We start from the raw sequence: 18,238 nt of genomic DNA, 5'->3' as shown, positions 1-18,238 counted from the left end.
GGGAGGGAACGGCAGATGGTATTATCCCCATCTTGCAGCTGAGAAACTGAATAGAGAGAGGACTAGTGACTTATCCAAGGTCACAAGGAAGACCAGTGGCAGCGCTAAGAGCCCTGATCCTCTGATTCCCAGACCTGTGCTCTTTTTCCCTCACTCTTCCTCCAGCCTAGGTTCTAAATTGGGAATTTCTAACAATCCAGTTATAAATCTGACTTCTCCTCAACAGCTGATGATTCCCAAATCCTCTCAGATGTTCAACCCCTATATTACATATGGCAAGGAGAGCAACTTTCAGAAAATTGGTCTGTGGCTCAGAAATGATAACACAGTAAAAACTAAATCACCCCGTCTACTTAAACTACTAGCAAGGGCTTGAGGATGGCCCAAAATGGACACAATTATACACAGTTCGCCATTCAACTACCCGAGCGACGACAAATATAACCTTATCTTGCTCAAAATGAAAACTCTGGACTGGCCTTGATTCTGTGAGCCCACTGTTGGGTCGGGACCATCTCTATGTGTTGCCAACTTGTACTTCCCAAGCGCTTAGTACAGTGCTCTGCACACAGTAAGCGCTCAATAAATACGATTGATTGATTGATTGCTTACCTTGAAATGCTTATCCTGAGTATTCCACACAACTAGATCGGGGAGGCCCCCTCTGCAGTGCCGAAGGTCTGTGACTAGTTTTCTGCAGACGCCGCTTAAAAAACAACCCCCAAAGCAGGAGCTCAGATCCTAAAGACAAAATAGACAGGGGTTTTTTGTTGTTATTGTTATTACCATCAGCACTGTTTACCTCTCCCGCCTCCCACACAGCTATTTGCAGAGTACTAGTCAAGTCTCTATTAAGGGTACAAGGAGAGTACAAGATACACTTCCTGCACTTGATAAATTTTCAGTGGAACGGGGAAAAAAAGAGCCACCAAATCGAATGCACGATAAGGAAAACACAATTTCATATTACTGAGAGCTCACCTCCTCCAGGAGGCCTTCCCAGACTGAGCCCCCCCTTTTCCTCTGCTCCTCCTCCCCTTCCCACTGCCCGACTCCCTCCCTCTTGTCCTTCCCCAGCGCTTAGTACAGTGCTCTGCACACAGTAAGCGCTCAAATACAATCGAATGAATGAATGAATGCTCTACCCCCTTCCCCGCCCCACAGCACTTGTGTATATTCGTTCATATTTATTATTCTATTTATTTTATTGATGTGTCTATCTATTTTGATGGTATTGATGCCTGTCCACTTGTTTTGTTGTCTGTCTCCCCCTTCTAGACTGTGAGCCTGTTGTTAGGTAGGGGGTATATCTGCTGCCGAACTTGTACTTTCCAAGTGCTTAGTACAGTGTTCTGCACACAGTAAGCGCTCAATAAATATGATTAAATGAATAATAATGATGATGAATGATTTTCAACAACATCTGTGGGAGCTTCTGTGGAAAAAGACTAAAGCTGGGAAAAGTTCTTCCAACAAAAAGTACGCTCAGTCAAGGACATCCCCCATTTCTCTATTTTCTCCCACTCCCTCTGGTGTCACCTGCACTATAATTTGCACCTTTTAGTCACCCTCCCCAGCCCCAGGGCATTTATGTACAGAGCTCTAATTTATTTGTATTAATGCCTGTCTCCCCCTCTAGACTGTAATCAATCAATCAATCGTATTTATTGAGCGCTTACTGTGTGCACAGCACTGTACTAAGCGCTTGGGAAGTACAAGTTGGCAACATATAGAGACGGTCTCTACCCAACAGTGGGCTCACAGTCTAGAAGGGGGAGACAGAGAACAAAACCAAACATATTAACAAAATAAAAAAAATAGAATAGATATGTACAAGTAAAATAGAGTAATAAATATGTACAGTCATATATACATATATACAGGTAAGCTTGTTGTGAGCAGGGAACATGTCTAACAACTTTTATATTGTATTCAAGCACTGAGTACAGTGCTCTGCATACCGAAATTGCTCTATATGATTGATTGACTGACTGATCCCAGGATATTCATTCAATCGTATTTATTGAGCACTTACTGTGTGCAGAGCACTGTACTAAGCGCTTGGGAAGTCCAAGTTGGCAACATACAGAGAAGGTCCCTACCCAACAACGGGCTCACAGTCTAGAAGGGGGAGGCAGACAACAAAACATGTGGACAGGTGTCAAGTTGTCAGAACAAATAGAATTAAAGCTAAATGCACATCATTAACAAAATAAATAGAATAGTAAATATGTACAAGTAAATATGTATGTGCCTTCCCAGACTGAGCCCTTTCCTTCCTGTCCCCCTCTCCATCCCCCCCCGTCTTACCTCCCTCCCTTCCCCACAGCACCTGTATATATGTATATATGTTTGTACGTATTTATTACTCTATTTATTTATTTTACTTGCACATATCTATTCTATTTATTTTATTTTGTTAGTATGTTTGGTTTTGCTCTCTGTCTTTCCCTTTTAGACTGTGAGCCCACTGTTGGGTAGGGACTGTCTCTATATGTTGCCAACTTGTACTTCCCAAGCACTTAGCACAGTGCTCTGCACACAGTAAGCGCTCAATAAATACGATTGATTGATTGATTGATTACAAGTAAAATGGAGTAATTAATCTGTACAAACATATAGAAAGGTGCTGTGGGGAGGGGAAGGAGGTAGGGCGGGGGGGATGGGGAGGAGGAGAGGAAAAGGGGGGCTCAGTCTGGGAAGGCCTCCTGGAGGAGGTGAGCTCTCAGGAGGGCTTTGAAGGGAGGAAGAGAGCTGGCTTGGCGGATGTGCGGAGGGACGGCATTCCAGGCCCGGGGGTCGACGGCGGGACAGGCGAGAGCGAGGTACCGTGAGGAAATTAGCGGCAGGGGAGCGGAGGGTGCGGGCTGGGCTGGAGAAGGAGAGAAGGGAGGTGAGGTAGGAGGGGGCGAGGGGATGGACAGCCTGGAAGCCCAGGGTGAGGAGTTTTTGCCCGATGCAGGATATCCAGATGAAGCATTGCCTCTGGGCTACGGAAAGGAGCGGAGGCCCGGTTTGGGCATTTGTATGGTGAGGTGAGGCAAGGGGCTAGAGCTACGCAGAAACAGAAAATACTCAATCCTGGACTTGGGTTGCTTGTAACCCAGAAGCAGCGTGGCTTAATGGGTAGAGCCCAGGCCTGGGTGTCCGAGGGACCTGGGTTTTAATCCCAGCCCCACCACTCCTCTGCTGTGTGACCTTGGGCAAGTCACTTCACTTCTCTGGGCCTCAATTACCTCACCTGTGAAAGGGAATGAAGACTGTGAGCTCCCTGTGAGAGAGGGACTGAGTCCAACGTGATTAACTTGTATCTACCCCAGCGCTTGGCACAGAGTGCTGAACACGTACCACAATTACGATTATAATTATTACTGTAAGGACGAGCCCCTTTCATAAGTGCTTAGTACAGTTCTCTGCACACAGGGTGGCTCAGTGGAAAGAGCCCGGGCTTGGGAGTCAGAGGTCACAGGTTTTAATCCCGGCTCCGCCACTTGTCAGCTGGGTGACTGGGCAAGTCACTTCACTTCTCTGGGCCTCAGTTCCCTCATCTGTAAAATGGGGATTAAGACTGTGAGCCCCACGTGGAACAACCTGATCACCTTGTATCCTCCCCAGCGCTTAGAACAGTGCTTTGCACATAGTAAGCGCTTAACAAATGCCATCATTATTACGACAATGAAATACGATCGAATGAATTCATTCAGTCGTATTTATTGAGCGCTTCATGTGTGCAGAGCACCGTACCAACAGACACATTCCCTGCCCCCAACAAGCTCACAGTCCAGAGAGCTTAGTGCCATGAGCACAGGACTGGCAGTCAAGAGGCCTAGGTTCGAATCCAGCACTAGCACTGGCCTGCTGGGTGACCTCAGGTCACTTTCTTAACCTGTCTGGCCCTCAGTTCTTCATCTGTAAAATGGACATGAGCCCCCTGGGGAGTCCAGAGAGCTTAGTGCCATGAGCACAGGACTGGCAGTCAAGAGGCTTAGGTTCGAATCCAGCACTAGCACTGGCCTGCTGGGTGACCTCAGGTCACCTTCTTAACCTGTCTGGCCCTCAGTTCTTCATCTGTAAAATGGACATGAGCCCCCCGGGGAAGGGGACTGGTCCCTGGCTCCTGTGACTGACTCACAACTAATCACTGCTGGAAAGAGGTTGGGGCTCTTCTAGACTGTGAGCCCGCTGTTGGGTAGGGACCGTCTCTATATGTTGCCAACTTGTACTTCCCAAGCGCTTAGTACAGTGCTCTGCACACAGTAAGCGCTCAATAAATACGATTGATTGATTGGGGCCTGGGAACCAGAGGCCCTGAGTTTTTCATCCCAGCTCTGCCACTTGCCTCTCATAATGATTTTAGGCACCGTTACGTTCTTCAGTTTCCTCAAATGTGAGCCTCACGAAGGACGGACTGTTTCTCGCCTGCTTCACTCGAATCTACCCAGTGCTTAGTACATTGCTTGACACATAGTAAGCACTTACCAAATACCAGTCCTCTAATCTGTAAACTCATTATGGGCATGGAACTCTGTTATAATAATAATAGTAATAATAATTATGATGATGATGATGGCATTTATTAAGCACTTACTATGTGCAAAGCTCTGTTCTAAGCGCTGGGAAGGTTACAAGGTGATCAGGTTGTCCCACGGGGGGCTCACAGTCTTCATCCCCATTTGACAGATGAGGGAACTGAGGCCCAGAGAAGTTAAGTGACTTGCCCAAGGTCACACAGCAGACATGGTGGAGCCGGGATTGGAACCCATGACCTCTGACTCCAAAGCCCGGGCTCTTTCCACCGAGCCACGCTGCTTCTCTAGAGCACTCTCCCAAGCGCTTAGTACAGTGCTCTGCATATCGTAAGTGCTCAATACATACAACCGATTGCTTTTCTCTAAGATTCAGCCCTCGGCGGTCAGCAGCAATCTCCTCAGCCCTCAAGCACTTAGCACACAGCTCTGAGCACATTAAGTGCTCAAACCACATGTAATAATAGTAATAATGATAAATACGGTATTCGTTAAGCGCTTGCTTACGTGCCGAACACCGTTCTAAGTGCTGGGGTAAATGCAAAGTAATCAGGTTGTCCCACGGAGGGCTCACAGTTTGCATCCCCATTTTACAGATGAGGTGACTGAGGCACAGAGACATGAAAAGCGACTTGCCTAAGTGGTGCAGTCAGGATTAGAACCCAGGTCCTCTGACTCCCAAGGCCCCTACTCTTTCCACTAAGCCACGCTTCTTCCCTTGGCATTTCTACTCACTTGAGCTTGTTGAAGGGAAGTGAACCGGTCCCAGCTAACAACTGCGGCTGCTTTACCCTCTTGGGCGCTCCAAACCTCCGCGATCAACTGTCTCAACGTTTCAGGAGCAGCCCCGTGAAGCATCCGGAGCCGGGCCTCGATCGCATCTTTCCTGTTTTCATAGAAGCTGTCGGTGTACAGATCCAATGGGAATGCCTGGAGGAAAAACGAAATATCCTTCAGGGACGGTGCCTAGCTGGAACTACTGTTTTAGAGAAATGTTAAAGACCTCTAAGGCTTTATTACAAAAAAAAAATCTTCGTTTCTGAATTCCTTTCTCAAAAAGCGGAATAAAGGGGTGGGATAGGAAAATACGGCTCCAGGATGAACCTGGACTGACTGGAGAGGAACTGTATTTTTTTTTTTTTTTTGGCCCCGAGCAGTTCTTAGCTGCAATGAATGCAGGCAGCAAACCCTGCTTTATTTTTTGTTGTTGTTGTTGCTGTTGTTCAGTGCCACTAGGCATCAAGCACTATTCTAAGCACTGGGGTAGACAAGTTAGCCAAGTTGGACACAGTCCCGGTCCCTCATGGGGCTCACAGTCAAAGTAATAATAATAATAATAATAATAATAATAATGGCATTTACTAAGTGCTTCCTATGTGCAAAGCACTGTTCTAAGCGCTGCGTAGGTTACAAGGTGATCAGGTTGTCCCACGGGGGGCTCACAATCTTCATCCCCATTTTACAGATGAGGTAACTGAGGCACAGAGAAGTTAAGTGACTTGCCCAAAGTCACACAGCTCACAACTGGCAGGGTCGGGATTCGAACCCATGAACTCTGACTCCAAAGCCCGGGCTCTTTCCGCTGAGCCACGCTGCTTCCCGCGGAAGTAGGAGGGTGAACAGTTCCCCTCTCCCCTCCTTCCCCTCCCCACAGCACCTGTATATATGTTTGTACGGATTTATTACCCTATTTATTTTATTTGTACATATTTATTCTGTTTATTTTATTTTGTTAATATGCTTTGTTTTGTTCTCTGTCTCCCCCTTCTAGCCTGTGAGCCCGCTGTTGGGTAGGGGCCGTCTCTACGTGTTGCCAACTTGTACTTCCCAAGCGCTTAGAACAGTGCTCTGCAGACAGTAAGCCCTCAATAAATACGATTGAATGAATGAACGGTTATTGAATCTCCATTTCGCAGTTAAGGAAACTGAGTCATGGAGCAGGAAAGTGGCGGAAAGAGAATCAAGCTCTTCTGGCTTCTAGGCCCATGCCCTTTAAACTAGGCCGGGCTGCTTTCCAGCCCTTGACTGTATGTGCTTCTTCCTCTCAAATATTTTCGTCTACCATTCTCCAATTGAAAAAGTTTTAAACTAGACCAGACTGCTTTCCAATCAATCAATCAATCAATCAATCGTATTTATTGAGCGCTTACTATGTGCAGAGCACTGTACTAAGCGCTTGGGAAGTACAAATTGGCAACACATAGAGACAGTCCCTACCCAACAGTGGGCTCACAGTCTAAAAGGGGGAGACAGAGAACAGAACCAAACATACCAACAAAATAAAATAAATAGGATAGAAATGTACGAGTAAAATAAATAAATAAATAAATAAATAGAGTAATAAATATGTACAACCATATATACATATATACAGGTGCTGTGGGGAAGGGAAGGAGGTAAGATGGGGGGATGGAGAGGGGGACGAGGGGGAGAGGAAGGAAGGGGCTCAGTCTGGGAAGGCCTCCTGGAGGAGGTGAGCTCTCAGCAGGGCCTTGAAGGGAGGAAGAGAGCTAGCTTGGCGGAGGGGCAGAGGGAGGGCATTCCAGGCCCGGGGGATGACGTGGGCCGGGGGTCGACGGCGGGAGAGGCGAGAACGAGCCCTTGACTCTATGTGCTTCTTCCTCTCAAATATTTTCGTCCACCATTCTCCAGCTGAAAAAGTTTGCACAGAGCCCTTAACATGCTCCTCACACTGGGCAAGTGGCTCTCCAACTGAAATATTACCCATTCTTCAAATCCCCCAATGGCACTCCTGACTGAGAGATGCAGGCCTCGCTGAAACGATTTTTTGGTGTATTGGAGGGCTAGCCCATTTTAACCTTCTGCTGCTGTTTTTGGAATCTGTCTCGAGAGAATGAGAGTCTGTAAAGCTGTATCAGGGCCCAATCTTCAGTAATCATCATAGGTGGCATTAATGAAACTACCTGAGAAGCCGAACATGTTTTCTGCTGTAATTCCATCCTCAAAACCACACAGATTACGTCCTGATACAGCTCACTGACTTTCTGTCAATATCTCCACCGACATACCGGCCTTCTCGATTCAGTTTTCTACTCCTAGCCTGCGTGCGTTGGTACTGTTTTGGAAGCAAAATTTATTCAGCTCCGTTTTGACTGGGAAAATCTTTGGTCGTGGATTGTGTCTGCCTGGTTAAGGCTGCTCCATCCATAACCGTATGCTGATACTGCAAAGCTTTTCCCTATTATCTGTGTGTTCTGGGAGTATCCCAAAGATCAGAGTTATCTGCATATAGTGTTTTTATCCCTATTATCTGTGTGTTCTGGGAGTATCCCGAAGATCAGAGTTATCAGCATATAGTGTTTTTATCCCTATTATCTGTGTGCTCTGGGAGTATCCCAAAGATCAGAGTTATCTGCATATAGTGTTTTTATCCCTATTATCTGTGTGTTCTGGGAGTATCCCAAAGATCAGAGTTATCAGCATATAGTGTTTTTATCCCTATTATCTGTGTGTTCTGGGAGCATCCCAAAGATCAGAGTTATCAGCACATAGTGTTTTTATCCCTATTATCTGTGTGTTCTGGGAGTATCCCAAAGATCAGAGTTATCAGCATATAGTGTTTTTATCCCTATTATCTGTGTGTTCTGGGAGTATCCCAAAGATCAGAGTTATCAGCATATAGTGTTTTTATCCCTATTATCTGTGTGTTCTGGGAGTATCCCAAAGATCAGAGTTATCAGCATATAGTGTTTTTATCCCTATTATCTGTGTGTTCTGGGAGTACCCCAAAGATCAGAGTTATCAGCATATAGTGTTTTTATCCCTATTATCTGTGTGTTCTGGGAGCATCCCAAAGATCAGAGTTATCAGCATATAGTGTTTTTATCCCTATTATCTGTGTGTTCTGGGAGTATCCCAAAGATCAGAGTTATCAGCATATAGTGTTTTTATCCCTATTATCTGTGTGTTCTGGGAGTATCCCAAAGATCAGAGTTATCAGCATATAGTGTTTTTATCCCTATTATCTGTGTGTTCTGGGAGTACCCCAAAGATCAGAGTTATCAGCATATAGTGTTTTTATCCCTATTATCTGTGTGTTCTGGGAGTATCCCAAAGATCAGAGTTATCAGCATATAGTGTTTTTATCCCTATTATCTGTGTGTTCTGGGAGTATCCCAAAGATCAGAGTTATCTGCATATAGTGTTTTTATCCCTATTATCTGTGTGTTCTGGGAGTATCCCGAAGATCAGAGTTATCAGCATATAGTGTTTTTATCCCTATTATATGTGTGCTCTGGGAGTATCCCAAAGATCAGAGTTATCTGCATATAGTGTTTTTATCCCTATTATCTGTGTGTTCTGGGAGTATCCCAAAGATCAGAGTTATCAGCATATAGTGTTTTTATCCCTATTATCTGTGTGTTCTGGGAGCATCCCAAAGATCAGAGTTATCAGCATATAGTGTTTTTATCCCTATTATCTGTGTGTTCTGGGAGCATCCCAAAGATCAGAGTTATCAGCATATAGTGTTTTTATCCCTATTATCTGTGTGTTCTGGGAGCATCCCAAAGATCAGAGTTATCAGCATATAGTGTTTTTATCCCTATTATCTGTGTGTTCTGGGAGTATCCCAAAGATCAGAGTTATCAGCATATAGTGTTTTTATCCCTATTATCTGTGTGTTCTGGGAGTATCCCAAAGATCAGAGTTATCAGCATATAGTGTTTTTATCCCTATTATCTGTGTGTTCTGGGAGTACCCCAAAGATCAGAGTTATCAGCATATAGTGTTTTTATCCCTATTATCTGTGTGTTCTGGGAGTATCCCAAAGATCAGAGTTATCAGCATATAGTGTTTTTATCCCTATTATCTGTGTGCTCTGGGAGTATCCCAAAGATCAGAGTTATCTGCATATAGTGTTTTTATCCCTATTATCTGTGTGTTCTGGGAGTATCCCAAAGATCAGAGTTATCAGCATATAGTGTTTTTATCCCTATTATCTGTGTGTTCTGGGAGCATCCCAAAGATCAGAGTTATCAGCATATAGTGTTTTTATCCCTATTATCTGTGTGTTCTGGGAGCATCCCAAAGATCAGAGTTATCAGCATATAGTGTTTTTATCCCTATTATCTGTGTGTTTTGGGAGTATCCCAAAGATCAGAGTTATCTGCATATAGTGTTTTTATCCCTATTATCTGTGTGTTCTGGGAGTATCCCAAAGATCAGAGGTATCAGCATATAGTGTTTTTATCCCTATTATCTATGTGTTCTGGGAGTATCCCAAAGATGAGAGTTATCAGCATATAGTGTTTTTAGACTATGTCCTATATTTTTGATGCTGCTGCCATGTACAACTTTTTAGGGGGATTAGCATGTCCAGACTGTAAGCTCGTTGAGGGCAGGGAATGTGTCCGTTTATTGTTACATTGTAGTCTCCCAAGCTCTAAGTAGTGTCCTACACACAGTAAAGCAGCATGGCTCAGTGGAAAGAGCATAGGCTTTGGAGTCAGAGGTCATGGGTTCGAATCCCGGCTTCGCCACATGTCTGCTGTGTGACTTTGGGCAAGTAACTTGACTTCTCTGTGCCTCAGTTACCTCATCTGTAAAATGGGGGTGAAGACTGTGAGCCCCACGTGGGACAACCTGATAACCTTGTATCTATCCCAGCGCTTAGAACAGTGCTTGGCACATAGTAAGCGCTTAACAAATGCCATCATTATAAATACCACTGAATGAATGAATGAGTAAAACCCCCTAAAATCTCCTAAGAGATTTCATTATAAAACCATACCATGTGTCCAAAAAACATGAGTCAAGACGATAGCATAAATACCTGATACGGATTTCTGAACACGTCAGGGACTCCATCCATGAAAATAATGTCCCACATTAGAAGGCTATAGAGTGTAATAAATGTGGATCCTTCTCCATGAATTCCTACGAATAAAGTCACACATACAGAGAACCTTGATTTACTCAAGGGAAGCCGAAATTTAATCGTTTCATTTCTTAAAGAGAAAAATTTCCCTGGCTATTTTTACAGTAAAATCTACTTAGGGATATCACCATTATTACAAAACCTCCCGTCTTTTGAGCCTTAATTTTCCCCATACTGAGGAATGAATTATATTACCACACATTGATTACAAAGTGTAATAGATGGGGAAAATTCTCACATTCTACCTGTCACTAAAGTCTGTCCGTTTTTTCCTCCATAGCATTTCCTGAATTTTTTTCCTTTCTCCTCATCTACTAGGCCACCACCATGGTTCAGGCACTTGCTAAATTCCCAGCTACACTGCTATTTCAACCTCGCTGATCTACCTAACCTCCCAGTCCCTCCCCTCTTTAACCAATCATTCAATCACCGTTATTTACTGAGCACTTACTGTGTGCAGAGCACCACACTAACTTACACTCTAGAGGGGGAGCTTATTATCCGAATTATTTCCTAAAATAGTCTGCAGTCTCTCCTCACTCCACAAACACCTTTTAATAGATGCCATAACTCACCGCATCAAGTAGAAGTTCCTGATCATTGGTTTTAAGGATTTCTATCAGCTCTCCCAATCAATCGATGCTATTTATTGAACCCTTACTACGTGCAGAGCACGGTACTAAGTGCTTGGGAGAGTCCAATACAACAAAGTTAGCAGACACATTGCCTGACCACAGTGAGTTTATAATCTAGAGGGGGAGACAGATACTAATAGAAATAATTTAGAATGGATAATTTAAAGCCATGTATGTAACTACTGTGGGGCTGAGGGTGAGGTGTGTATCAAATGCCCAAAGGTCACAGATCCTTTTAGACTGTGAGCCCACTGTTGGGTAGGGACTGTCTCTATATATTGCCAACTTGTACTTCCCAAGCGCTTAGTACAGTGCTCTGCACACAGTAAGAGCTCAATAAATACGATTGATTGATTGATTGATTCAAGTGACCTCCCTCTTACCTATCCACTTTCTTCTCCCACTAGGCCCCTCTAAGCTGTAAGCTCATGTCTGTTATACTGTACTCTCCCAAGTGCTTAGTACAGTGCTCTGCCACAGTAAGTGCTCAATAAATACAACTGACTGACTTCTCAAGTTAACCTACTTAATTTGCTTCAGTCTTGGCTAATAATAATAGTCATATTCATAATAATTGTGGTATTTGTTAAGCGCTTACTATGTGCCAGGCACTATACTAAGCGCTGGGGTGGATAAGAGCAAATCGGGGTGGTATAGTCCGTGTCCCACTTAGGACTCACGTCTCTCGATCCCCATTTTACAGATGAGGGAACTAATGCACAGAGACTGTGAGCCTCTTTTGTTTTTTTTAAAATGGCATTTATTAAGCGCTTAACTGAGGCACAGAGAAGTGAAGTGACTTGCCCAAAGTCACACAGCTGACAATTGGCGGAGGCAGGATTTGAACCCATGACCCCTGATTCCAAATAATAATAATATTAATAATGGCATTTATTAAGCACTATGTGCAAAGCACTGTTCTAAGCGCTGGGGAGGTTACAAGGTGATCAGGTTGTCCCACAGGGGGCTCACAGTCTTAATCCCCATTTTACAGATGAGGGAACTGAGGCCCAGGGAAGTGAAGTGACTTGCCCAAAGTCACACAGCTGACACTTGGTGGAGCCGGGATTTGAACCCACGACCTCTGACTCCAAAGCCCAGGCTCTCTCCACTGAGCCACGCTGCTTCTCTACCCTGTTATTAGGTAGGGACCGTCCCTATATGTTAGCGACTTGTACTTCCCAAGTGCTTAGTACAGTGCTCTGCGCACAGTAAGCGCTCAATAAAACACGATTGAATGAATGAATGAAAGTGATGTGATTTGCCCAAGGTCACAGAGCAGACAAGCAGCGGGGCTCAGCGGAAAGAGCCCGGGCTTTGGAGTCAGAGGTCGTGGGTTCAAATTCCGGCTCCGCCAACTGTTAGCTGTGTGACTTTGGGCAAGTCACTTTAACTTCTCTGGGCCTCAGTTCCCTCATATGTAAAACGGGGATGAAGACTGTGAGCCCCCCGTGGGACAACCTCATCACCTTATAACCTCCCAAGCGCTTAGAACAGTGCTTTGCACACAGCAAGCACTTAACAAATACTGTCATTATTATTATTATCATTATTATAATTATTAAGTGGCAGAGTTGACATCAGAGCCCAGGTCCTTCTGACTCCCAAGCACGTACTCTATCCACCAGGCTACGCTGCTAAGCAGCGTGGCTCAGTGGAAAGAGCCCGGGCTATGGAGTCAGAGGTCATGGGTTCAAATCCTGCTCCGCCACATGTCTGCTGTGTGACCTTGGGCAAGTCATTTAACTTATCTGAGCCTCAGTTATGTCATCTGTAAAATGGGGATTAAGACTGTGAACCCCATATGGGACAACCTGATCACTTTGTATCCCCCCCAGCGCTTAGAACAGTGCTTTGCACATAGTAAGCGCTTAACAAATGCCAACATTGTTGTTCCACCTCTGATGCCCTGGTCACGCCCTTTCTTCTTGCCTATAACTCCCACCCCCATAAAAATCCACCAGCCAATGGCTCTTAATAAGAACTTCTAGACTGTGAGCCCGTTGTTGGGTTCTCCCCCACCTTCCCTCCTTCCCCTCCCCACAGCCCCTGTATATATGTTTGTACAGATTTATTACTCTATTTATTTCCCTTGCACATATTTACCATTCTATTTTCTTAATGTGTTTTGTTTTGTTGTCTGTCTCCCCCTTCAAGACTGTAAGCCCGCTGTTGGGTAGGGACTGTCTCTAGATGTTGCCAACTTGTACTTCCCAAGCGCTTAGTACAGTGCTCTGCACACAGTAAGCGCTCAATAAATGATTGAATGAATGAATGAATAGGGACCGTCTCTATATGTTGCCGACTTGCACTTCCCAAGTGCTTAGTACAGTGCTCTGCACACAGTAAGCGCTCAATAAATACGATTGAATGAATGAATGAATAGGGACTGTCTCTATATGTTGCCAACTCGTACTTCCCAAGTGCTTGGTACAGTGCTCTGCACACAGCGCTCAATAAATACGACTGAATGAATGAATGAATGTGCTTACCACTTACTCCTCACAAAGTGGACGCTCCTGGATTGCTCACCTTTCCGAATTAATCGCTGTTCTCCAATCTCTTGTCACCCAAAGGTTACATTCCTGACTAACCTCGTGGTGAGAAATACGTGCTTGCCCCCACCCAAGCGCTCAGTTCAGTGCTCTGCATGCAGTATGTTGCCAACTTGTACTTTCCAAGCGCTTAGTACAGTGCTCTGCACACAGCAAGCGCTCAATCAATACGATTGACTGACTGAATGAATGTTTGTACGTATCTATTACTCTATTTCTTTTACTTGTACACATCTATTCTATTTATTTTATTTTGTTAATATGTTTTGTTTTGTTCTCTGTCTCCCCCTTCTAGACTGTGAGCCCACTGTTGGGTAGGGACTGTCTCTATATGTTGCCAACTTGGACTTCCCAAGCGCTTAGTACAGTGCTCTGCACACAGCAAGCGCTCAATCAATACGATTGACTGAATGAATGAATGTTTGTACGTATCTATTACTCTATTTCTTTTACTTGTACACATCTATTCTATTTATTTTATTTTGTTAATATGTTTTGTTTTGTTGTCTGTCTCCCCCTTCTAGACTGTGAGCCCACTGTTGGGTAGGGACTGTCTCTATATGTTGCCAACTTGGACTTCCCAAGCGCTTAGTACAGTGCTCTGCACACAGTAAGTGCTCAATAAATACATACAGTGCTCTGCACACAGTAAGCGCTCAATAAATACGATTGAATGAATGAATAAGTAAAAGAACGACTTTACATTTACTGAAAAGACAATGGTTAAATTTCACTTAGGCGGCTACTAAAATGTTCCTAGCACCGCAAATATACAGTGATTTTCGTTGATCTCTAAGGATAAACAACAGCACTTTTTAAATTACCTTGATCGAAGCCATTCTGTCTGTAATAGCTTAGTGCCAACTCCTCAACTGAGCACATGACTGTGGTTAGGCTAGGGTCTTCTTCGTCCCCACTACCTTCCATTAGAAACACGGATTTCCCCATCCCACTCTGGGGACACATTTTTCCTTTGATCGTCACCTAAATAACAACAGAACGAACGATTAAATTAAGAAGCAGCACGGGGAAGCAGCGTGGCGTCGTGTCTCCCCCTTCTAGACTGTGAGCCCACTGTTGGGTAGGGACCGTCTCTCTATGTTGCCAACTTGGACTTCCCAAGCGCTTAGTACAGTGCTCTGCACAACAGTAAGCGCTAAATAAATACAACTGAATGAATGAATGAAGTGACTTGCCCAAGATCACACAGCAGACAAGTGGCCGGGCCAGGATTAGAACCCCGATTCTGATTCCCGGGCCCGGGTTCTTTCCCCTAGTCTATGCTGTCTGCCTTAATAGCCCACGTTAGTTATCTAGTTATCTAGCTACTAAGCAGCGTGGCTCAGCGGAAAGAGCATGGGCTTTGAAGTCAGAGGTCATGGGTTCAAATCCTGGCTCTTCCAACTGTCAGCTGTGTGACTTTGGGCAAGTCGCTTCACTTCTCTGGGCCTCAGTTCCCTCATCTGTAAAATGGGGATTCAGACTGGGAGCCCACCTTGGGACAACCTGATCACCTTGTAACCTCCCCAGCGCTTAGAACAGTGCTTTGCACATAGTAAGCGCTTAATAAATGCTATCATTATTATTGGAAAGAGCCCAGGCTTGGGAGTCAGAGGTTGCGGATTCGAATCCTGGCTCCGCCACTTGTCAGCTGTGTGACTTTGGGCAACCCACTTAACTTCTTGGTGCCTCAGTTCCCTCTAGACTGTTCCTTCTAGACTGTGAGCCCACTGCTGGGTAGGGACCATCTCTATATGTTGCCAACTTGTACTTCCCAAGCGCTTAGTACAGTGCTCTGCACACAGTAAGCGCTCAATAAATACGACTGACCGATTCCCTCATCTGTAAAATGGGGATTAAGACTGTGAGCCCCCCGTGGGACAACTTGATGACCTTGTACCTACCCCAGCGCTTAGAACAGTGCTTGGCACATAGTAGGTGCTTAACAAATACCATCGTTATTATTATTATAATATTAGGATTCCTGTTGGGGTCTGTCCACCTTGGAAAATGCTTTGGGTGGTTCTTCGTTCAGAAACCTTCAACCCGGATGACATGGCCCTACTGAGAGCTCACCTCCTCCAGGAGGCCTTCCCAGACTGAGCCCCTTCCTTCCTCTCCCCCTTGTCCCCCTCTCCATCCCCCCATCTTACCTCCTTCCCTTCCCCACAGCACCTGTATATATGTATAGATGTTTGTACATATTTATTTCTCTATTTATTTATTTTACTTGTACATATCTATTCTATTTATTTTATTTTCTTGGTATGTTTGGTTTTGCTCTCTGTCTCCCCCTTTAAGACTGTGAGCCCACTATTGGGTAGGGACTGTCTCTATATGTTGCCAACTTGTACTTCCCAAGCGCTTAGTACAGTGCTCTGCACACAGTAAGCGCTCAATAAATATGATTGATGATGATGATGAAGACGGCGGACCTGGGACTGTAACCCACGCCTCATGATTACCAGACCCGATTTCTTTCCCCTGAACCAATCGGCAGAACTTCACCGAAAACAAATACTGCCCTTGAACAAAAGCTCTCCTGAGGTTGTCTTCAACCTGAAACCTAAAACTTAGGAGTTCTGACATTATTATGAGTCACAGCAGATTCACTTACATGCGTAACGTCTTCAACGGTTATTACAGGCAGCTTTTGAAAGAGGTGTTTGAATTTGTGACAGCTTGGGGAATCTCTCAGGCGCAAGGCCCGCTGATAAAGAGAAAACCGATGTCCTGTCCGTACAAATGGATCCAATAAGCCTTGTGAGATGCACTTAATAGCCTAATGAAAAACAGAATTGAATATTAAGCCCTTCATAAGCTGTTTAAATTACCTTTACTAATACAGAATTCAAAGGAAACAATTGTGAAGGAGTGATTTTTCCAAGTTGGCAAAAGCCAAACACTTCTGCAATGGCATTCAATTGGGAAAATGTACAGTTTAGTGAAGATATTGCCATCATCAGTATTTAAGTGAGTGACTTCTGGGTAGAACAAGAAGACATGATCCTTCCCCTAAAGGATGTGTTACAGCCTAACCAAAATTCACATAGCTAGTACTCTTGTGTTAGAATTCATTAGATTGTAAACTGCTGGAGGGAGGGTATCTTGTCCTTTAATATAATCTCCAGGTGTCTATGCATACACAGGTGATAAATTAAAAAAAAAACTACTGATACTAGACTGTATCAGTCTAGTAGAGATTATTAGAGATTATTAGAATCTTTATTAGAATTATTATTAGAATCTAGTAGAGATTATTGTAGAGAACCATCTTTCTTACGAGGCTTTTGCCAAATCTGACATGCGGTTTCATACATTCATTCAACCGTATGTATTGAGCGCTGACTGGATGCACAGTACCGTACTGAGCGCCTGGGAGAGTATAATACAACAATAAAACGTAATGTTCCCTGCCCACAATGAGCTTACAGTCTAGAGGGGGAGAAACTAGATGAGCATCCAAGGAACAAGTGAAGAGCTGAACAGTTTGGGAAGTGAATCAAAATATCAAATACCAAGTGGGGAAAGAATTGACTATTCACGAGAAACAAATGGGAATTAGCAATGAGGCACTATTGTTTAAATCGTGAACATGAGCCTGGAGTGGATGCATTCCTATTTATCTTGGGGGTAGAACAGGTAAAAACTGCAAAATAGTTCAGCTTTGCTTCTTTTATTTGCACTTTATTAGACTGTTGGACACAGTTGGGATCCAGGCCCTAAGCACGGTGCAAACAGGAATTGTGTTCCTGTTTCTGCCTTTTAATATACTCTCCCATGTGATAATACAGGGCTCTGCACACAATAGCCACTCAAAGAACATTGATCGATTGAAATAGGTCCTACAATGACCTGGGATTATTTGAGTCAAGAAAAAGTGGCTAGATATTCAAAGCGTTAGAATCCAGTGAAGTTTAGCTAGTTGCTCACGTTCCTAATGACGTCAGAACAAGAAGGAATGCACTTAATTTGCAGCACGAAATCTTGGTTGGAAGAAAGGACAAACTCTTACTGACAGTGAATTTGTAAAATTCCAGATGTGAATGTGAAGCCAGTCTGGAGAAGCCCTACCTGGAAATTTTTTAGGAACAAGATATTCATCTTCGTAGAGAGGCTTCACTGAAGCGTACCTGGAATAAGGAATGCACTTTGGAGGATTCTTCTATTCCTATGTCTCTGAGGCTAACATTTGGGAGGATTTGATGAAATTAGCACATTATCTGATCGACAAGTGATGCAGAATAGCAAAATCTGGCACTGGCCAGATTTAAATTGGTAGGTTCTTTTTAAACTTGAATATTTCCCAACTTTTGATAAACAATAGAAAATTAAAACAGAAACTACAGCTGTAGATATTATTTTCCACTTAAAAAAATGATTTAAGCAATTTTGCAAATAGGGAAAGGAATGCTCACTCCCTTGAAACACAACTCCAACACACTGCTTTTTTTAAGCTCCAACGCCGCAAAAGAAATGGTAAAATTCCCACATTCCATGGTCAATTTTTTTCCACCCCAAAGTCATCTAATTTGCTTAATGTACCAACTGAAAAAACAGAAGGCTAAAGAAGATCAGACTCAACTATTCAACACAAATGCAAGATCAGAACAAAGAGGAGGG

The 18,238-nt window shown here is 44.0% G+C and overlaps 1 protein-coding gene across 1 annotated transcript in view; it reads right to left on the bottom strand.

Annotated features, from left to right (window-relative positions):
• FAN1 (FANCD2 and FANCI associated nuclease 1) overlaps positions 1-18,238 on the bottom strand; it is a 44,303-nt gene that overhangs the window by 3,220 nt on the left and 22,845 nt on the right. The window contains exons 8-12 of the mRNA XM_038746881.1: positions 16,233-16,397; positions 14,440-14,599; positions 10,321-10,424; positions 5,262-5,456; positions 613-741 (exon numbers count right to left, since the gene is read on the bottom strand). Coding sequence (XP_038602809.1) covers positions 613-741; positions 5,262-5,456; positions 10,321-10,424; positions 14,440-14,599; positions 16,233-16,397 — 753 coding nt within the window. The remainder of the gene's footprint in view (positions 1-612; positions 742-5,261; positions 5,457-10,320; positions 10,425-14,439; positions 14,600-16,232; positions 16,398-18,238) is intronic.

Source organism: Tachyglossus aculeatus, chromosome 5 (genome assembly GCF_015852505.1).
Source record: "Tachyglossus aculeatus isolate mTacAcu1 chromosome 5, mTacAcu1.pri, whole genome shotgun sequence".
Taxonomy (NCBI): domain Eukaryota; kingdom Metazoa; phylum Chordata; class Mammalia; order Monotremata; family Tachyglossidae; genus Tachyglossus; species Tachyglossus aculeatus.
The sequence above is the reverse complement of the archived record's forward strand: the minus strand, read 5'-3'. Positions and strand labels throughout refer to the sequence as shown.